This window comes from Olea europaea, chromosome 12, assembly GCF_002742605.1.
Source record: "Olea europaea var. sylvestris chromosome 12, O_europaea_v1, whole genome shotgun sequence".
In the NCBI taxonomy this organism is placed as follows: domain Eukaryota; kingdom Viridiplantae; phylum Streptophyta; class Magnoliopsida; order Lamiales; family Oleaceae; genus Olea; species Olea europaea.
In genome coordinates this window covers 16605383-16626362 of record NC_036248.1, presented here as the reverse complement: position 1 = coordinate 16626362, position 20980 = coordinate 16605383, and the positions used below count along the sequence as shown (strand labels likewise).

At 31.9% G+C, this 20980-nt stretch overlaps 2 protein-coding genes across 3 annotated transcripts; both read left to right on the top strand.

The window, feature by feature from the left end:
* Positions 1 to 10169: 10169 nt before the first annotated feature.
* On the top strand, positions 10170 to 13202 carry LOC111405888 (pentatricopeptide repeat-containing protein At4g39530-like). The gene has a single exon (XM_023034980.1). It carries the CDS (start codon positions 10575 to 10577, stop codon positions 12435 to 12437), a length of 1863 nt encoding a protein of 620 aa, XP_022890748.1. The 5' UTR covers positions 10170 to 10574; the 3' UTR covers positions 12438 to 13202.
* Positions 13203 to 17857: 4655 nt separating this feature from the next.
* LOC111405886 (40S ribosomal protein S21-2-like) lies at positions 17858 to 20392 on the top strand. 2 transcript variants are annotated; one of them, XM_023034978.1, is made up of 4 exons: positions 17858 to 17995; positions 18573 to 18660; positions 18789 to 18921; positions 20131 to 20391. In XM_023034978.1, the coding sequence occupies exons 2-4, from the start codon at positions 18611 to 18613 to the stop codon at positions 20194 to 20196; spliced, it is 249 nt and encodes an 82-aa protein (XP_022890746.1). In that variant the 5' UTR covers positions 17858 to 17995; positions 18573 to 18610; the 3' UTR covers positions 20197 to 20391. The 2 variants fall into 2 exon arrangements, with proteins under 2 accessions (XP_022890746.1, XP_022890747.1); XM_023034979.1 differs by having other exon boundaries at positions 17861 to 17995; positions 18594 to 18660; positions 20131 to 20392.
* Positions 20393 to 20980: the final 588 nt, after the last annotated feature.

Below are 20980 nucleotides of genomic sequence, written 5' to 3'. Positions count from 1 at the left end.
GTTGCTACAACAGTTTATGGAATTTTCAATTTTTTATTTTTATAAAACATGTTTTAATTCAAATAAAAATCCACCTATACTTCTTTTGTTTGACTTGGCATTCAAATCAGCCAGCCACGTGAGTATTCGGTTAGTTTTTGGATGGACCATTAGCTAAGTGACTAATGAGATTACAAAATGCAAAGTTCAGTGATGAGTGAGGCGATTTTGAAAGTTCAGTGACCTTTGGTGGACTTTTCGCAAAATTCAGTGATGAGTTAGACAATTTTGAAAGTTCAGTGAATTTTTGCGGACCTGGTGCAAAGTTTAGTGACTATTTGGGCTATTCACTCAAATTTATGAAAGATGTTTTCAACATGTTTTACGAACTTTTTGATATTTCTTAAAGTATGTAATAGGTTCATGCTTTTCTTTATGCAAAAACAAAAACAAAAAAAATCATGTTTGTCGTGCGAAGAAACATTGCTTGAGCTTCAAATGACATAAATGCCAAATACTCAAGTGTTTTACCTTAACATTTGAAATCAAGGTGTCTAAATATATTTTCTTCTCATTTCTTCTTGAAGTGATCGTTGTCTTGATATGTAGCTTGGTTTCCACTTTGTCCAAACTTGCGAGAGCTCCGCTTGTCGTAAACTTCTATAATCACTTAAATACAATTGTTAAATAAAATATATTTATTATAATCAAAACGAGAAGTCAACCGTAGGTCAACAATTCCCGCCTTTTAATTATGACAAACATGAGATGATAGAGATAAAAATAACGAAATAATTCCCCCTCTCTTTTATATGTGTATTCCCCCTTACTTAAGCATTCCTATCGTGCATATCGTCTTATCATAATAAATCATGTATTCTCATAATTGACAAATCATGTATGTTATCTCATAATTGATCATTATTGATAAGTCATGTATATCATCTCATAATTGACACATCACGTATATCATCTCATAATTGTTTTCCCCCTTTTGGCATAATAAAAAAATTGACAAACAAGAGAAGTAACATAAGTTCATAATATTATAACCAAAACTCCAAAAGATAAAGTCATAATGAGTTCGGGAGTACACAAAAAAAATGCATAAGGTAAATGATAAAACTAAAAGCTAAGGCTCCGGAGGAGGTGATGGAGGAAAATGTGCGTAAAAGTAAGCATAGAAAGCATTTTGCTGAGCTTGTATTTCAGCCTGCTGTGCAAGAATGGCATCTTGTCGAGCCTGGATCGCGGTCTGTTGTGACTGGACATTTTGAAGAATACCGCTAAGCCCATCAACCGACGATGTGAGAGAGTCGAGATGCCTGGTGAGTAAATTATACTGATTCTCGGTAAAAGTGAATCCTCCGAAGAAGATAAAGAGGTGCTAATGGGCGGCGGATGCGAAAGTAATGGGACGTCTTCTTCGGCTTCTTCTTCGTCCTCAAACGGTAATGTGGAAGGACCTGAGGCGGGGTCAAACCCTTTAGTGTAAGCCACCCATTGTCCTTAAGTTTTAAAGATTTTCATATGCTTAGGGGTTTGAATATTGATTGTATAGGTGGGACGAGGTTTGATGACGGCTTCACCCTCAAGAGAGACGTTGAAGTGTTTGAAATTTTTTGTTAAAACCATACCATAGGGCAAAGCTTTGGAATAACGAGAAGTATGGATAAGTTTCATAAGACCTAAAGCAATTGTGGGAAAATCTAACTTTTGGTCAACGAGAAATGAATCGAGAATGAACAAATCAAAATAATTAACCTCATTGCGATGCCCTTTTCTAGGTAAGATAACATTTGCGATGATATTTTGCAATACTTTGCAAGGTAAAGTGTGTGATGTTTTCAAAGTCTTTTCCAGTCACACGACGACATGCATCACTAGGATTATAACCTTCTAAGGTCGGGTGAGCTTTTTGAACAAAGACTTGCATATCACATGGTTCAAGCCTAAGAATTTCCTGAATGAGAGCTTTAGTAACAATGAACCTTACATTTTTAATTAAACAAGAGATACTATCGGAACGTGGTGTAATAACCATTTTTTGTGTAAAAAGATTTCATGAGTTGAGGATAAGCATTTTCTTCCAACGACCATACAGAAATCCATCCCATATTCTCAAAGAATTCTTGAATGTGAAAAGCAGATGCTTCAGCAAAAAAAGTAGAAAATCAACATTTTTACCTAGTAGAATGGGAGACTTTTCAAGTGGGTTCACCGCCTCTTCGGGTTCAAAATCCGTTTCTTCGTCGGAGGAGGGTGTTGGTGGCCGATGTTCCGTAGTTTTTGTCTTTTTCCAGCTTGCTTTGTTCCCGGCATTGATTGAATTGAGGCAAAATGTTGAAAATCGAGAGTTAGGGCACAAATTGGGGAAATGAGAAATTTCGAAATAAAAACAAAATTTGTGAGGGAGAGATGAAGAAGATGAAGTGGGTTAATAGATTTTATGTGAATTTGGAACAAATTAGAGGAGTGGATGAAGAAATTTGAGTGAAGAGAGAAGGAGAGTTCGAAGGAGACCGGAGAAGGTGGGAAAAATGAGAAGAAAATGATCCTTTCGCGTTTTTAAAATTCCGAAATTTCAGTGTATTGGACGTCCGGTAAGATTTTTCGGATCGTCCGGTAAGGCAGAAAAAAGTTTCTGTTCAACCGGATGATATAACGGACGCGTTCGGTATAGTTGTTCGGTATGTATCGGACGCGTCTGATAGACTCGTCCGAAACCCCTTTTTTTAAATATAGAATAGAGAGATTAAAGACATAAAATAAATAAATAAATAAATGATTTAATGCTTAATTCACTTCATTTTCGTCAAGAATACTTAAACCTCTTCGAATATAAGAAAATCAGTCACGTGCAAGAGGTTTTGTAAAAAATCAGCTAATTGGTCTTCGGTCTTTATAAATTCTAACTCAATATCTCCTTTTTGGGTATGATCACGAAGGAAATGATGTCGAATCTCAATATGCTTAATTCGTGAATGTAAAACGGGATTTTTAGATAAATTTATGGCGCTAGTATTATCACATAAAATAGGTATATGATTGTAAGTCAAAAGATAATCACATAAAGTTTGTTTCATCTAAAGTGTCTGTGCACAAGAACTAGTGGTCGAGGTATATTCTGCCTCGGCAGTGGATAGTGTAATGGAGTTTTGTTTCTTGCTAGACCAAGACACAAGTGCAAAGCCTAGAAACTAACAATTTTCGCTAGTGCTTTTACGATCAACATTATATCCGGTCCAATCGGCATCCGAATAATTAATTAAGTCAATATGAGTGCCTTTTGGATACCAAAATCCTAAAGTTCTCGTACCACTTAGATAATGAAAAATTCTTTTTACTACTTTTAAGTGTGATTCTTTAGGATTAGATTGAAAGCGAGCACATAGGCAAACGCTAAACATAATATCAGGTTTACTAGCAGTTAAATAAAGAAGGGATCCGATCATACCTCGATATTTTGTTACGTCCACGGATGTACCTTGCTCATCTTTATCAAGCTTTAGAGATGTGCTCATTGGTGTGTTCATATGCTTGATATCATGCATGTCAAATTTTTTAAGCATGTCTATTATGTATTTATTTTGATTTATGAAAATTCCTTCTTTCATTTGTTTAATTTGAAGGCCAAAATTTTTTTTAACTCGTCCATCATGCTCATTTCAAATTCTTTATTCATGCATTTTGAAAATTTTTCACAAAAATGTATATTTGTAGCGCCAAAATTAATATCGTCAACATAAATTTAAACAATAAACATATCATCTTTACGAATTTTTATAAAAAGTGTAGTATCCGCTTTTCCAATCGAAAAATCATTTGAGAGAAGAAATTTGCTCAACCGTTCGTACCAAACTCTAGGAGCTTGTTTCAAACAGTAAAGAGCTTTTTGAAATTTAAAAACATGATCCGAATACTTGTGATCTTTAAAATCGGGAGATTGCTCAACAAAAACTTCTTCTTGAATGAAACCATTTAAAAAAGTACTTTTAACATCCATTTGATAAAGTGTAAAATATTTGTAACATGCAAATGCAAGAAGCATATGGATGGATTATAGTCTTGCTACGGGTGCAAATGTTTCTTCAAAATTGATACATTCTTCTTGATTGTAACCTTGGGTCACTAATCTAGCCTTGTTACGCACAATTATTCCATTTTCATCTTTTTTATTTCTAAAAACCCATTTTGTTCCAATAACGGTTTGATTGTTTGGTCTAGCGACTAAGTCCCAAACATAATTTCTTTCAAATTGATTTAATTCTTCTTGCATTGCTAGAATCCAAAATTCATCAAACTCGGCTTCTTTGAAATTCTTAGGTTCGATTTGAGAAATAAATGCACAACTATCAAAATGATTTTTGTAAGAGGTTTTAGTAGTGATACATTTTGATGGATCGCCAATTATTAGCTCTTTGGGATGAGATGGAACAAATCTCCATTCTTTTGATAACGATGGATCACTTTGTTCTTCGGTTTGACTTTCTTCATTTTCTTGAGCATTTGACTTTTCTATGTCTCCATTTGGTGCCTCCTTATTTTGGTCTTAAATTTTCATTTGTTTGAAAGGAGCTTCCAAACCTACATCGTCATCACTACCTTTTTCTCGATCAAATGAGTTAGTTTCATCAAAAATAACATGCATAAATTCTTCAACGACTAGAGTTCGTTTGTTATAAATTCTATATGCTTTGCTAGTTGATGAATATCCTAGGAAAATTCCAATACCGAATTTGGAGTCGAATTTTCCCAAATTGTCTTTTATATTTAAAATAAAACATTTACATCCAACAACTTTGAAATAACCAATATTTGGAATTCTATTTTTCCAAAGTTTGTAAGGAGTTTTGGTTTTCCTTTTACTTACTAATACTCTATTGATAATGTAGAAAGTGGTATTAACGGCTTCGGCCCAAAAATATATAGGCAAGTTATTTTCATTTAACATAAGTCTAGCCATTTCTTGCAATGTACGATTTTTTCTTTCTACTACACCATTTTGTTGATGTGTTTTAGGAGCCGAAAAATTATGTTCATATCCATATTCTTTACAAAAATCATCAAACTCAACATTATCAAATTCTCCACCCTGGTCACTTCTAATAGTTGAAATAGAATAGCCTTTTTCATTTTCAACTTTCTTACAAAAATGTTTAAAAGTTTTCAAAACTTCTTCTTTTAAGCTTAAAAATATAACCCAAGTAAATTTTGAAAAATCATCAACAATAACAAAAGTATAATGTTTACCTCCTAAATTAGCCATCATAGAAGGTTCAAAAAGATCCATATGGAGAAGTTGTAATGGGTTTGTGGTTGAAGTATAAATTTTTGGTTTGAAAGAACTTTTTACTTGTTTTCCAAATTGACAAGCATCATAAATTTTATCTTTTTCAAATTTCAAATTCGGTAAACCTTTTACAAAGCAATTTTTGGAAATTTTTGAAAGAAGATCCATGTTTACATGTCCAAGTCTTCTATACCATAACCATGATTCTTCTTTCAAGCTAAGTAAACATTTTTCATTATTTTTCAATTCAATGTTTATAATATAAACATCTTTACTTTGGCTTCCTATAAAAATCACCTCTTTCAATGTAGCATCCTTAATAAGGCATTTAGAAGAATTGAATTTTATGTTATAACCTTTGTCACATAATTGACTAATACTTAGTAAATTATGTTTAAGATTATCAACGAGTAAAACATTTTCGATAGAAGGGGAAGAGTGGTTACCAATGTTTCCAAAGCCTATTATTTTACACTTGGCGTTATCTCCAAAAGTCACATGGCCTCCATCCTTCTCATGGAAGTTTGATAACAATGATCAGTCTCCGGTCATATGCTTCGAGCATCCACTATCCAAGAACCATTTACTTTTTATTTTCTTTAGTACCTACAAGGACAAATTAAGTTTTGACCTTTGGTACCCACACAAATTTGGATCCTTGATATTTAGTTTTTGTGGATTCTTATATCCACTTGTATTTGTTCTCAAAGAATAATTTCTTTTTAGTTACACAATTAAAAGCAATATGTCCACTTTTATTACAAAAGCTACATGAAATATTTGAAACCTTAACAAACATATTTTTGACTGATTTTTGTTTTAAAAAAGGTTTGTATCCAATTCCTCATTTATCAAAAACACACTTTTGACTACCGAGCATTAAATCAAATATTTTTTTACCTTTGGTAAATTTATGGATAATTTGTGTTAAATCATTAACTTTTTCTTTCAAAGAAATGTTTTCTTTTATCAAAAGGTCATGATCAATACCCTCCCTTTGCTTTTCGAAAATTTTCTTAATTTCTTCTTTCAAAATAGAGTTTTTCTTTTTAAGAATAGCATGATTTAAAGCGAGTTTTTCAAAATTTTCAAACGTTTCATTATAAGAAATTGAAAGATCATCATAAGAACATACCTCATCTTCGATTGCCATGAAACACATATTTGCCACTTCATCTTGACTATTATTCCCATTTTGTTCTTCGTCGTCGTTATCGTCCCATATGGTTTGGAGTGCCTTTTTCTTAAAATTTTTCTTTTTATTTGGACACTCGGTTCTCTTGTGACCAGACTTGTCACAATCATAGCAAACAATTTTTTTGTTCTTATCTTCCTATTTTTCTTTTTTTTTTTTTTTGAAATTTTCGATTACTACGAAAACCTTTCCATTTTTTGACAAGAAGGACCAAATCATCAAATTCTTCATCGCTCATATTTTCATTTGAAGTTCCTTCTTCAATTGCCGATTTTAATGCAATTTGTCGTTTAGGAGGTTCCTTTGATTCCTTCTTGCTTTTTCTCGTTTTCTCCTTATTCTCGGCATTGTTTAGCTCATAGGTCATTAATGTACCGTAGAGCTCTTCCAAAGGATATGTATTTACATCCTTAGTATTTTCGATCAAAATCCTCAATGGACTCCATTCCTCCGATAAGGACCTAAACATTTTGCTCACAAGTTCACCGTTAGTAAATTTATGACCAAAGCCTTTAAGACCATTTACAATATCGGTAAAACGAGTAATCATATCAACAAAGGCTCATTTTATTTCATAAAGAAAATTTCAAATTCTTTAACTAGCATATTTATCTTTGTTTCCTTAACTTTACTTGTGCCAACATGAGTAATTTCAAGAGCATGCCAAATATTATATGCCGAATCACATGTACTAATTCGATTAAATTCATTTCTATCAAGTGCACAATAAAGTAGATTTTTAGCCTTGACATTTAATGATAGTTTTCTCTTATCTTCATCATCATATTTTTTTCTAGATTTGGGGAGAGTTTGATCCGGTCTACCATCTACTTTAATAGTCTTAGTGGAAGCATATGGATCATATTCAATAACTCTCCAAATATTGTAATCAATAGATTGAACATATATCATCATCCTAGCATTCCAATAGTTATAATAGGTAACATCAAAGAAAGGAGGTGGGTTTGTAGAGTGCCCTTCACTATTTTGAAAAACTTGGTTAGCCATTACTCAAGATTGTAGAATAAAAAAAAAAAAGAGTACCAAGCTCTGATACCAATTGCAAGCCCAAGAACAACTAACCAAGAGGGGAGTGAATTGGTTATTTGATCCTTTTTCGAAAATAAGCGCAAATTTAAACAAATAACTATGAATAAACAAGATAACACAAAAGTAATAAGAGGAAGGGAAAAGAGAGTGCAAATGATGTAATAAGTAGGTTCGATCCAATCACGATCTACGTCCCCCGTTACCAAGCTCTCCATCACGATCAAGACGTTTTTCACTATATTGATTGACTTATGGTGCAATCCAACATTCTTACAACACTTTCGATGACTTACAAGCAAGGAGCACCGTTCTTTTACAATGTTAAAATTTTCGGAATTTCAACTCGACCCACAAGTTTGAAAGATAAGGAGTATACAAATGAAAACTTCTCTTGCAATAAATGATATAATTGAAGTTGAATACAACAAGAGAAGATGGCTAACACTTTAATAGATAGCAATGATTGAAGCTCAAGTGTTAGAAAAGAAAAACAATTTGATAAGAATGATTTTCAAAAGTTTGATCAATCAAATATTTTTCTAATAAATAGATTGAAGAAATAGATGTATAAAGGTAATTGAGTAGATAGATTAGTGATATCTCACTTTAAATGCTCATATCAAGTCTTTTATTGAATGCAAAGTGATCTAGTATTTATAGCAACAAAAAGGTCAAAAGTTCTGCTCTACCGGACGAGGATGCCGGACGTCTGCTATCTTCCGGACAGTCAAATAACCCTTTGTTGTTTAGAAATCAGAACGTTCGATATCTTGACAGTTGGACAAACCTATCAACGTCCGCTAGTATAACTGGACTCGTTTGCTAGACCTATCGGATGTGTCCTCTAGAACAGCATTTTTTTGAATTTTTTTCTTTCTTTAAATAATGTAGCAAAATGTAAATTTATGAAAGATGTTTCCAACATGGGACTTTTTGACATTTCTTAAAGTATGTAATAGGTTCATGCTTCTTTATGCAAAAAAAATCATGTTTGTCGTGCGAAGAAACGTTGCTTGAGCTTCAAATGACGTATATGCCAAATACTCAAGTGTTTTGCCTTAAAATTTGAAATAAAGGTGTCTAAATATATTTTCTTCTAATTTCTTCTTGAAGTGATCGTTGTCTTGATATGTAGCTTGGTTTCTACTTTGTCCAAACTTGCGGGAGCTCCGCTTGTCGTAAACTTTTATAATCACTTAAATACAATTGTTAAATAAAATATGTTTGTTATAATCAAAACGAGAAATCAACTGTAGGTCAACACAAATTCCCGTGATAAAAGTTTGTAAATTGTTTGTTGGTCTTTGTAAGTGTGTATGTGAGAAGAAGGGATGGCGTCCTCCCATGATTTCCTTTTGTGTAGAAGTAAATGAAGAATTATTCTTCATTTATTCTTTAGTGTTAAAGGGCTAAATCAATGAAATAATAAACCTACATAAGGGTTTTGGTTACACTTCTCAAAACTCTTAATATTGAATTGGGGCATAGCAAGCTCAAATAAACAATTTGATCCACTTTACGTCTTATTACCCGTGAGGTGATTGTAGTTTCCATGACTAATTTAAATTTTGATTTTCTAAGTGTTTGCTTACTTCCACGGTGATATCACTTCATCCAAATAACAATTTACCTTTACTTTGGCCTATGAAATACATAGAACAAATGCGAGAAGGAATAAAAATATCTTCTTGGCTCCATGCTCGAGCCTATTTCTACTTTTGATAGGAATTTTGGCTTCATTCATAGCCATAAAATTCGTGTAGAGAGGATTTGTTACGCAACAACAAAAGAAATAATAAGATGAACCCGTGGTAGACAACTTTGCCCCTCGGCTCAATTAGTAGTGACCAACTCTTTCGAAATTGCTCGTGATAACTGGGCTAAAATTCTAGACAAATTGGATCCTCCCCCGTTCGATTAAAAATGGGACTCTTAGCTAAAGAAAAATTATGTGACATGGTCAACAACCTAACTCGATTTTGCTTTTAACATAATTTGTTGATAAAGTATTAGATGGTGAACAATAAATTAAATAAAAATTCTAATATCTTTTCTTGTTTGACTCTCGTGTGCTCAGAAAGTGATATAAAATGTCAACAAAATTTAGGGGCATGCTTTAAATGAGATTTGATGCTACCAAAAATCGTACCTATCAATTTCCTGAGGATGAGAACTAAGAAAGAGCAGGAATAAGGTCTTTCGGTACCTGAAACAAAGGTAACGAAGTGTGTCCTCATCGCCCTTCCGATACTTAAATTAGAGGGGGAATTTATGCGGAAAGATATATGCTGAAATTGTATGTAAAGACGTACCTGAATAATGATCAAAACCTTTGTATTTATAGAGGTAGGTAGTGCTCTCCTAGTAGGATTAAATAGTGCACACTCGATAGGACTAAATCAGTTGGATATCCTTATTTCAAAGAGTCCTATCTGGGAAGAGTATTTTATTTGTACTACAATTACAAGACCACTCATAATTTAGATAATATAGTTGAGATAGTCCTCATAAATGTAGGAGGACTGAGTTGATGTGTTTGAATCAGATTAGAGTCCTTCATGTGTAGGACTTCTTTTTGGCGTAGGCAGGAAGGTGCCTGAAACTATGTAAAGGAAAGTACTCAAATATTTGCATGTTTTGGGCGTCAAGAAGACCTTCCCAAAGACTTATCTTGTGGACCTTGCCAATCAAATCCTGTGGAGGTATGGTATTAGTCCTTGAGGATTTCAGCCCGAGGACACCTTTAGCCCGAGGACTCTATGACCAATATGCGATGAGCAGGCACATGTGAGTCCTTGGGAAGAACACCTCGAGGATATGCAAAAAGTGACCACATCAGGATTGAAGCTGTTATTGCTATTTGAAACGACCCAATAGCATGTGTCTATAAAAGTTTAGTCCAAACAGGATGGGCTCACACTCGAATCCGAGCCTAATTATGGGCTGCATAAAGTAGATTGGAGCTTTAGCTATAGCTTTGATCAAAAGTGGTTGGTTTCCATACACCAGATCCCAGTCCAAGGAAGAGTGATGGAATGAAGATGGTGAGATGAATCGATGATGATCCAGAACTTTCCTGCAATTCATTTACGGCTGCATACCCTATACTATGCAACAAAAGCATTCAACTACATTTTTTCGCGTGCTCTAACGAACGCCAAGATCCAATTGAGTTTCCCAGAACACAGTTCCGCCACTTTTAGCAATTCAATAACTGTAAATTCAGACTGTATAACTCAATTGCTGGAATATGGGTCTCTACAGAATCCATACACTATAAATGAAATAGTATCCTGGTGCGCTCAAAAGGGTTCCTTATTTTCTGGCATTCAGCTTCATTGTCACATTCTCAAGACGGGTTTTGCTAACAATGTTTATATAAGCACTTCCTTGATTTATATGTATGGAAAATACGGTGAAAATGTATTGGCTCATAATCTGTTTGTTGAAATGCCTAAAAAAAATGCTGTCACTTGGAATTCTTTGATTTCTGGTTATGTGAACTCCCACTATCCTGGAACTGCTATTGAATTATTCATCAAGATGCTAAGCGAGGGCATTTCTGTCACGCCCTTCACTGTTTCGTCTGTTTTGATAGGATGTTCACAGTTAGAAGACGCTATGCTCGGGGTTCAAGTGCATGGCTTGAGTCTTAAAGCTGGGTTCGGGTTTCATGCTGTTGCAGGGAGTAGTTTGATTGATATGTATGCGCACTGTGGGAAAATCGAGGATTCAAGAAAAGTTTTTGATCGAGTAATAGTAAAAAATGTAGTTACATGGAATTCGATGATTAATGGGTATGCCCAGAAACAATGCTCCATCAAAGCAATGATTTTGTTCAGAGAAATGCTTCGGTCTGCTGTCGAGCCGAATTATGTTACATATAATAGTTTGTTGAGCTCATTTTGCTGCCAGGATGATTTAGATCATTGCAAGCAGATTCATTGTTGTGTAAGTCGGGAGGGTTTAGAATCTAACATTTATTTGGCGACTACATTAATGACTGTATACTCAAATTCAGGCTGTTGCTTAACAGATTTCTATAATATCTGCTGCAATGTTACAGTATGGGACCAAATTGCATGGAATGCTGTAATTGCTGGATTTTCTAATTTGGGGATTGGCAAGGAAGCCCTACTAAGCTTTTCGAGAATGAGGCAGGAAGGCATTACTGTCGACTTTTTTACATTCACAAGCCTGATAAAAGCATTGGGAAGCAGTTCATCCCTAGAAGAGGGAAAACAGATCCATGCTCTTGTTCTCAAAACAGGTTTTACTTTAAATAATTACGTACAGAATGGGCTCGTTTCCATGTATGGAAAATGTGGTAAGATTGATGATGCAGAGAAGGCATTCTCTTCGATGGATGACCACGATGTGATTTCATGGAATTCTATAATTACAAGCTGCGCTCAGCATGGTTATGGAAGCCAAGCTGTACAAATGTTCGAACAAATGAGGAGACGTGAGATTAAACCCAATCTGACCACTTTCCTTGCAGTCCTCACTGCATGCAGCCATGTTGGATTGCTTGAGAAAGGCTTAGAGTATTTTGATCTGATGAAGAAAAGTAACGATTTCCTTCCACCACCCAAGTTAGAGCATTATGCTTGTGTCGTGGATCTCTATGGACGAGCTGGTTATATCAAAGAAGCAGAGGCTTTCATCAATAGCATGCCAATTGAAGCAGGGCCATCAGTATATAAAGCTTTGCTAAGTGCTTGTCAAGTTCATGGTAATAAGAAAATCGCTGTACGTTGTGCAAGAAAGCTCGTGGAACTTTGCCCTAATGATCCAGCTATATATGTATTACTGGCAAATGTTCTGGCGACTGAAGGAAGTTGGAATGATGCAGCAAGCGTGCGAAAACTAATGTGTAACAAAGGGGTGAGAAAAGAGCCAGGCTACAGCTGGGCATGACATGAGTAAGTGCTCATCTTTTGATGTTAGACAGGTTAGATGCCGATCCCTCTACAAGTATTTTAAACAAATAGGCTACCACCAAATTGCCAGACTAAACCGTAATGACTGAATTTTCATTCAGTGTCCATTGGAATTAGTAAGAAACAAACTGTGACAGCCCCTTTGGATCTACCTTTTTCTTGTTCAGTTTTTCATTCTTATTCTCTTGAAGATTTTATTTTTTACCGCGAAGTATGGAAGTTTTCATTCCAAAGATTTTTGAAATCTTAGGATCCAAGGGAGTTGTACACTTTCTATTATTTTGCTTTAGCACTAATATTGAGAAGAAAGTGAGTTCCTACTCTCTTCTGCATAACTGTATGTAATAGGCAGCTTATTCGTAGAGCGACTGCGGGAGTTTGAAGTGCCAGCCATTGAAAGAATGGGATCGGGAGCAATTTAGGGTGTCCAACCAAGGAAAATGCTTTTTATACATCATTATATACGGATTCTTTTACAGATTAATTAGGTGGTAAAAAGAAAGTGGGAGGATTTTATTTTTTCAGTTGGTTGATGAAATTTTTATGTGATGATGAAAGCCAAACAAGCACAAGATTGGCTCAACTTAATATGTTTTGGCACGTCATATTCATTTGAAAATTACATCTTTATTGGCATCAGGAAAGAATTTGGATAAGTATTGCCAAACTATCTATATCATGATTAAAAGTTAAAACTCCATAATGCCGAAGATTACCAACTATGGAATAATCAAATAAGATGCGACATTAAAGAAATAAATAAATACTAGTATGCGTCTTGTGCGCTGCACGAATTTTGTATTTATTTTGGTTTTATTAGCGTAAAATTTATAGATTGTACAAAAAGTATTTGGAAATAAGAAATGTTTGTTTGATTCTCATCTTTTGGTCGACTGTATATTTTATGTTACGATAATTTATTTTTTTTCTTATAAATAAGTATAATGAATGTTGTGATTGTATATATGTCAACGATAATTTATTTTTAATTATTTATTGTATTTTTTTGTTTAATGTAGATAAATATATTTTTTTTATCTGATATTGCAAATAAGTTGTAAATTGAATTTTGCAAAATGCTTTTCTTTAGCAACTTCGATTCGAAAGGCTATACTTGTAGTTCAAAAATAACCCATGCAGTTGTAAATTGAAAGGGAATATCCACATACACAAACATTTAAATAACAAACTCGGGTTCGCACGTAAAATAACTTGAAATGGTACTTACTGGATGACCAACTTCCTTGTTAGTGTAAGAATTAAAATCCTAACAGTAGGCCTATTTTTCGGACGATACAACAGTCACTCCAAAGTTGATAGGGCAAAAAATTTTTTAAAAAAAATTAAATAAATTTTATTTGAAATAAAAAAGAATTAAAAAGAAATTTAAATAAATTGATAAAAAAATCAATTATTTATAAAGTAAATTTTTCAATAATTAAATAATATTTATGTATTCTTCATTTAATTTCCATAACTTTATTTTATTTTTTACTTCTAAATAATTTTAAACGAATTTTTTTTACTTATATAAGTAATTTTTACATATATTAGAAATATTTTTTGTTAATATGTTTATTTTTAAATTTTTTTTTACTAAAAGTGAATTTTTTTTTTTTTACTTATAAAAGTGGTCAGCACGGAGTAAGACAGGAGGTATGAAAAGTTGCGTGTTATATAGATTCATACACTATATATATAATATAATAATATAAGCAAGTGAGTTGATTTGAAAAGGCGTGGCCATAGCGTATAAAAATGGAGAACGGAAAAGTACAAAAAAAAAAAAATTGAATAATCCTTCGTGCACGGGACCACACTATATATAATTTTTTTAAATTCTTTTCTCTTCAATTTTTTTAACCTACAAATAACTTTTCCGTTAAAATTGAAAAATTAAATTTTATTTGGAAGAGAAAAGAATTAAAAAGAAAAAAATAATTAATTTTTTTTTAAGAAAAAACCCATTTGTTAACACATACGTTTAATCTCCGTTTAACTATTTTCGATATTTATGTAGATCATTCCATGTCTCTACGATATAATTCTCAAAATGAGTTTCGAGAGAATGTAAAATATTTATCGATTCGACTATCATACAATCGTCGATGAATTTTTAAAGTTAGCTTGTTATCGAAAATTTCGAAATAGTAATAAAATAATTGATTTTTTTAAAGAAAAACGACTTATGCGTATTTTTTAACACATACGTTTAATGTCCGTTTAACTATTTTTGATATCTATTTAAATCATTCGATATCTCTACGATATAGTTCTCAAAATGAGTTTCGAGAGAATGTAAAATATTTATCGATTTGACTATCGTACAATCGTCAATAAATTTTTAAAGTTAGCTTGTTATCGAAAATTTCGAAATATAGTTTGAAAATGCCTACTTTGATATCCCATAACATTTGCTATGATTGACCGTTTCACACACCGTAAACGACGTGCAATACTATGCTTCGAGTATTTCAAAACGATATTAAGAATGTAATATTTCGATTTCGTTTGATATCCCGTAATGAGCGTGAAAATGAACACAAAAACATAAGTAAAAATAAATAAAATTCATTTCTCTCTCTGTGCACGGAGACCACACGTAGTTATCTTATTTTTTTTCTTTCTTTTTTTCCTTTTTAAATAAAAGCTAATACCTCTTTATACTATATATATATATTATTTTTTTTAATTTTTAATTTTTTTGCAACTTGAAACAAACTTTTTACTATGTAAAGAAATATACTTAAAATTTTGAATTAATATTTAATCTAAAGTAATATTCAGATAAATTTAATTTAAAAAATTCAATATTACTAAAAATATTACTATAAACTTAAATATTGTCTGAAATTATAAGATATATCCAACAACGATGATATAATTTTTTTTTTTAGTTTTCTATATCTATAATAATGTAAAAAAAAAAAAAAGAATATCCATGCACTCTATGCACGGAGGAAAGCATCGTTTTTGCTCCCCACTTGAAAAAAAAATGAAATTTTAAATAATTGAAAAAAATTTACGTCATACCACATAAATTTTTTTGAGCAAAATGATGTATTGAGAAAAAAGTTGCGAAAAAATAATAAATAATAATAAAAAAATTGATTTATTTAAGAAAAAATGACTTATACGCATTTTTTAACACATACATTTAATATCCGTTTAACTATTTTCGATATTTATTTAAATGATTCGATATCTCTAATATAGTTTTCAAAATGAGTTTCGAGAGAATGTAAAACATTTAAGATTCTTACAATCGTCGACGAATTTTTAAAATTAGCTTGTTATCGAAAATTTCGAAATAGTAATAAAATAATTGATTTTTTAAGAAAAAAGATTTATGCGTATTTTTTAACACACACGTTTAATGTTTGTTTAACTATTTTTTATTTTTTTTAAATATTTGGGTTGTTTATATTATAAATTTTTTTTAATTTAAAATTCTTTTCTCTTAATAATTCCTAACAGAAACTTAGTTTTGATTTGCATTATAAATAATTTTTCTTTTCAACTTAAAATTCTTTTTTGATTTCTTTCTCTTTAATTTTTTTACTCACAAGTAATTTTTTACCTCTTAGAAATATTTTCTATCATATATTATTAGTATTTTTATTTTTTAATAATTTCATATAATATTTAATTTTATAGTAATAAAATATTAAAAAAATTTACTTTAAAATATTTTATTATACTGTAAGAAACTTCTGAAACACATAATTTTTATACCTCCAACCACTCCATGCTCAACCACTATTATATAGATATATATAGTAGGGATATAAGAAAAAAATTACTTTTATATAAAAAAATAAAAAAATATTTTACAAAAAGTTACTTTTAAGTAAAAAATTTGAAGAAAAAAGAATTAAAAAGAATTTTAATTTTTGTTGTTCACATTTTAATTTTTTTTTTTCAGTTTATAATTCATTTCTCTTAATAATTCCAAACAGAAATTTAGATTTGAGAATTTTTTTTTTGTGTAGTTGTACGTTATAAATAATAGTTTTTTTAATTTAGAATTCTTTTTAATTTTTTCTTCAAATTTGTTATTATTAATCAGTATTTTTTAATAGTTTGAGAGAAAATTTAATTTTCTAGTAATAATTCAATGTATAAAATGATGAAAAAAACATATTCACTTCGTGTATGGAGAAAAAAATTTCGTCATATCACATAATTTTTTTGAGCAAAATGATGCATTGAGAAAATTGTTGCGAAAAAAGAATAAATAGTAATAAAATAATTAATTTTTTAAAGAAAAACGACGTATACGCATTTTTAACACATACGTTTAATCTTCGTTTAACTATTTTCGATATTTATTTAGATCATCTGATATCTCTACGATATAGTTCTCAAAATGAGTTTCAAGAGAATGTAAAATATTTATCGATTCGACTATTGTACAATCGTCGATGAATTTTTAAAGTTAGCTTGGTATCGAAAATTTCGAAATAGTAATAAAATAATTGATTTAAAAAAAAAAAACGGTTTATGCGTATTTTTTAACACATATGTTTAATGTCCGTTTAACTATTTTTGATATCTATTTAGATAATTCAATATCTCTATGATATAATTCTCAAAATGAGTTTCGAGAGAATGTAAAACATTATCGATTCGACTATCGTACAATCGTCGATGAATTTTTAAAATTAGTTTATTATCGAAAATTTCGAAATATAGTTTGAAGATGCCTACTTTGACATCCCATAACATTTGCTATGATTAACCGTTTTATGTGCAATACTATGCTGCGAGTACTTCAAAACGACATTAATAATGTAATATTTCGACTTCATTTCATATCTCGTAATAAGCCTGAAAATGAACAAAAAAACATAAGTAAAAATAAAATAAAATTATTTCTCTCTTCGTGCACGGAGGCCTTCCTTCCTTTTTCTTTCCTTTGTGCACGGAGAGATTATTATTATTTTTTTGTTGTGTAGTTTTACGTTATAATTTTTTTTAAAAATTCTTTTTAATTCTTTTCTCTTTAAATTTTTTACTTACAAGTTATATATTGTAAAAAAATTTCTATCGCATATTATCTCTATCTCTATCTCTATCTCTTTTTCTTTTATATAAAAAAGTGATTTTTTTCTTATATCACTATTATATATATCTATATCGGAGTGGGGGAGGAATGGAAATTTCGTGTTGCAGTAAATTTGAAGATAGTGTATAACAAAATAAAATATATATCAAGCAAACGACGGCGTTTTTGGCCCCCAATTGGAAAAAAAACGGAATTACTACAATAAAGATGAATCAAGACACTGTTGCTTTCTACGGTACCCTCACATTCCCCATTTTATATAGTAGGGAAATAAAATTCCTATCTAGTTTGAAATTTGTAAAATTACGCGGGCAATATATGCAATTAGGCAAAATACGGAGGGTTATTTTGGTCCATCAACCTTCCTAGGGTTTTGGTTTGAACGCTAATGAAACTATCAAACGAGGCCGCAGACCCAATTCTTCCCTCTCAGCAGCTCTAGCAATATTCATCATCTGTATCTTCCGGTAATCTTTCTACTATTTATCTTTCCTTATAATTTATTTGTATCTATATACTATAAGTATCTGTATCTATTTGTTTGCGCACATTTTTTATTAAATAGATCATTCTGCAACTAGATCGTCATTTATAGTAATAATACGTACAATTATATTGGGGAATTATCCGTTTTCAATTGTGAAGAGGGTTTAGTTTGAAATTATTTTTTTTGAACAAAATTGTTGTTGTGTAAGTATAGCTATGAAATGTTGGTTGTGTACCTTTCGTGTAGTAGTGATACATTATGAAGTTAAGAAAAAGTGTTAATATTGTCAAAGATTTTCGGTGACTAAAGTGTTGTAGGGCTGAAATAAATGGATTGAGTTAGGCCACTCGAAACAAGGGATTTGACGAAATATTCTGGACAAGTTTAGAATTTTTTATGGGGGTGTAAATTAGATCTCTATGCATATATTTCAAAATTATAATTGAAACATCAAATTATGAGTTTAGAGATCTTGGTTCAGATTGTTGAGTCAAAGAAGATAGCCTACTTTTGGTTGGACATAATTTGTCTGTTAATTGGGTTATTTTTTTATTCAGGTGCTTAACCTTTGTTTGCAGTTGAACAATTTTCCAAGATGCAGAACGAGGAGGGACAAAATATGGATCTCTACATTCCCAGAAAGTGGTGTGTGTCTTTTCTGTGATGCTATTATTCAGTCTTTTTATGCCAATTCTTGCCTTTTTGTATTAGACTTAAAAGTGATACTTGTGAGGAGCATGATGTGGTTATGAGAAATTTTGTGTTTGGTGCAGTTCTGCCACAAACAGGCTGATCACGTCCAAGGATCATGCATCTGTCCAGATCAACGTTGGTCATTTGGATGAAACTGGCCGATACACTGGCCAATTCTCCACCTTTGCTCTCTGTGGATTTGTCCGCGCTCAGGTTTTTATCCTTCTATGATTTGGGTGCATTTTAAATCTGATGCTGCACCTTTCTTCTGGTTTGTTCTGAAGCTATAAATGATGCTCATTTGATTTTGTTATATATATATATATATATTTTTTTTTTTCCTCTCTATTACTGATATTACGGGAAGATATTTTTTGAATAATTCTAATAAGTAATAACTACTATTGCCTATGGAACAATTTCCCCTAAAAGTTACTAAATTTTCCCTCTGCATTGTTCGTATTGGTCTTATTTTCTTCTAGTCATCAAAATGTAAATATTGAGAAAATTTTAAAGTTGTAGGCAATGAAAAGGGGAAAGAAATAAAAAGATTTTCTTTAATTTTGCTGCATCGGCCTATATTGATGATAGAGAAATCACTGATATTCACATTAAAGAGGGGGAAGTCAACAATCTTAAATATTATAAAATTCTATTCAATCCGACTGGACCAAGTAATATACCACCACAAGGTTTTAAATTCTTAGGAGCCCCTGGAACCGTAAATTATGTATGAGCTGGTTAGACAAATAGGTAGAACGTGTAATCTATCATTAGCTAGAAGTAGAATTAGAATGGTGTGTTTATAGAGAGACATCAAGTGTCATGCAAGGCATTTCGAGGCTTAGTTGATCAAGTCCTTCAAAGTATTGGTGATCTTCACTTGATAAAGTGCTTCTACTGTATTGCTGTAGTTATAGATTACTGTGACTATCTCGCTGCTAACCCATCGGAGATGGACCCCCAACCTCAATCCCCTAGAACACACCCGTTAAAACTGGCATATAAATTTATCTGTGTGCTTGCCTACACTTGAATATTTGTCTGCTTGATCTATCCTTTCCTCTTTATTCAATTGTTGACCATCTATTTGGCAATTTATTCTTTTATCTGTTATCAGTGTTATATAGATGATTGGATTAGATATTTTCTTCAGTTTCATTTTAAGCTGATTTGTGTGACCTCTGGATTGTTTGATGCTTAGCCTTTTCAAGTTGTTTGATTATACTTTATTGACACAGTTAAATTTCCATCTTTTATGTAGCAGAACTGTTGAACTTCACATTTGTTTTCTTAAAACATTATTCTATTACCATTCATAATGGAAGATTCATTGTGAGATATATGGTAGTGGTCATATAGTTCTCGACTTATGTAATATGTTTGATGCTAATTATTGTGAGTTAACCAACCATTTTGCAGGGCGATGCTGACAGTGCTCTCGACAGACTCTGGCAGAAAAAGAAAGTTGAGGTCCGACAGCAGTGATGCGTTTTGGCTTCTGGTCTCAAGCAGTTCAATTTCTTTGCTTATGCTTTCTTTCTGGGTCTCTGTTATAGTTCCCTTTTAGAATCTCCATCTATGAAGTTTTACTATGACTTCTGTGCTAGAATTGAAAATTAATGTTTATTAAAAATGGTTTTGGAGATTTTTTGCCTGAGGTGTGAAATTTTGTTTTTTGTTTTTTGCCTCTTGATGGAAACTGTGTTTAAATTCTGTTTAAATTCCTTAGACTATGCTACCTACACAGGTCCTGTACAGGTGCACACACATGAAGGTGGACTCCACACATGGGTTCCACAAGTGGGGTCCACCCCCATGTGAGATCCCCTATACAGGTCCTGTGCAAAGGGGCCTGTGTACGTAGACTAATAGAAATTCCATTAGCTACAATCCGTGTCTCACTTTTCATGCTTGGCTTGTTTTCAATTATCAATTTCGTGCCTATATGCTACTTCAAACTGAATATTTAACTATTATTAATTGTCACGTCTTCGTAGTTATTTTATTTTATTTTTAAATGAAAATCTCGTGTGGTTTTACTTTAAGCTGTTCGATATGCCTTATAAGCACCTTTAATTGCCAAATATGTCGGGGTGTAAAAGAAGCTCATTTTTCAACAAATAATGCAAAGCAAGCTGGTGAAATTAATAGGAGATCATACCTTTTCTATGGGGTAAATGCTTGTATTTTAGTTTGACGGAGCAAAAGACTATCTTACCCTTAGAAGTAATTAGACTCTCACGTGATTTTAGTAAACCATTAAATTTAG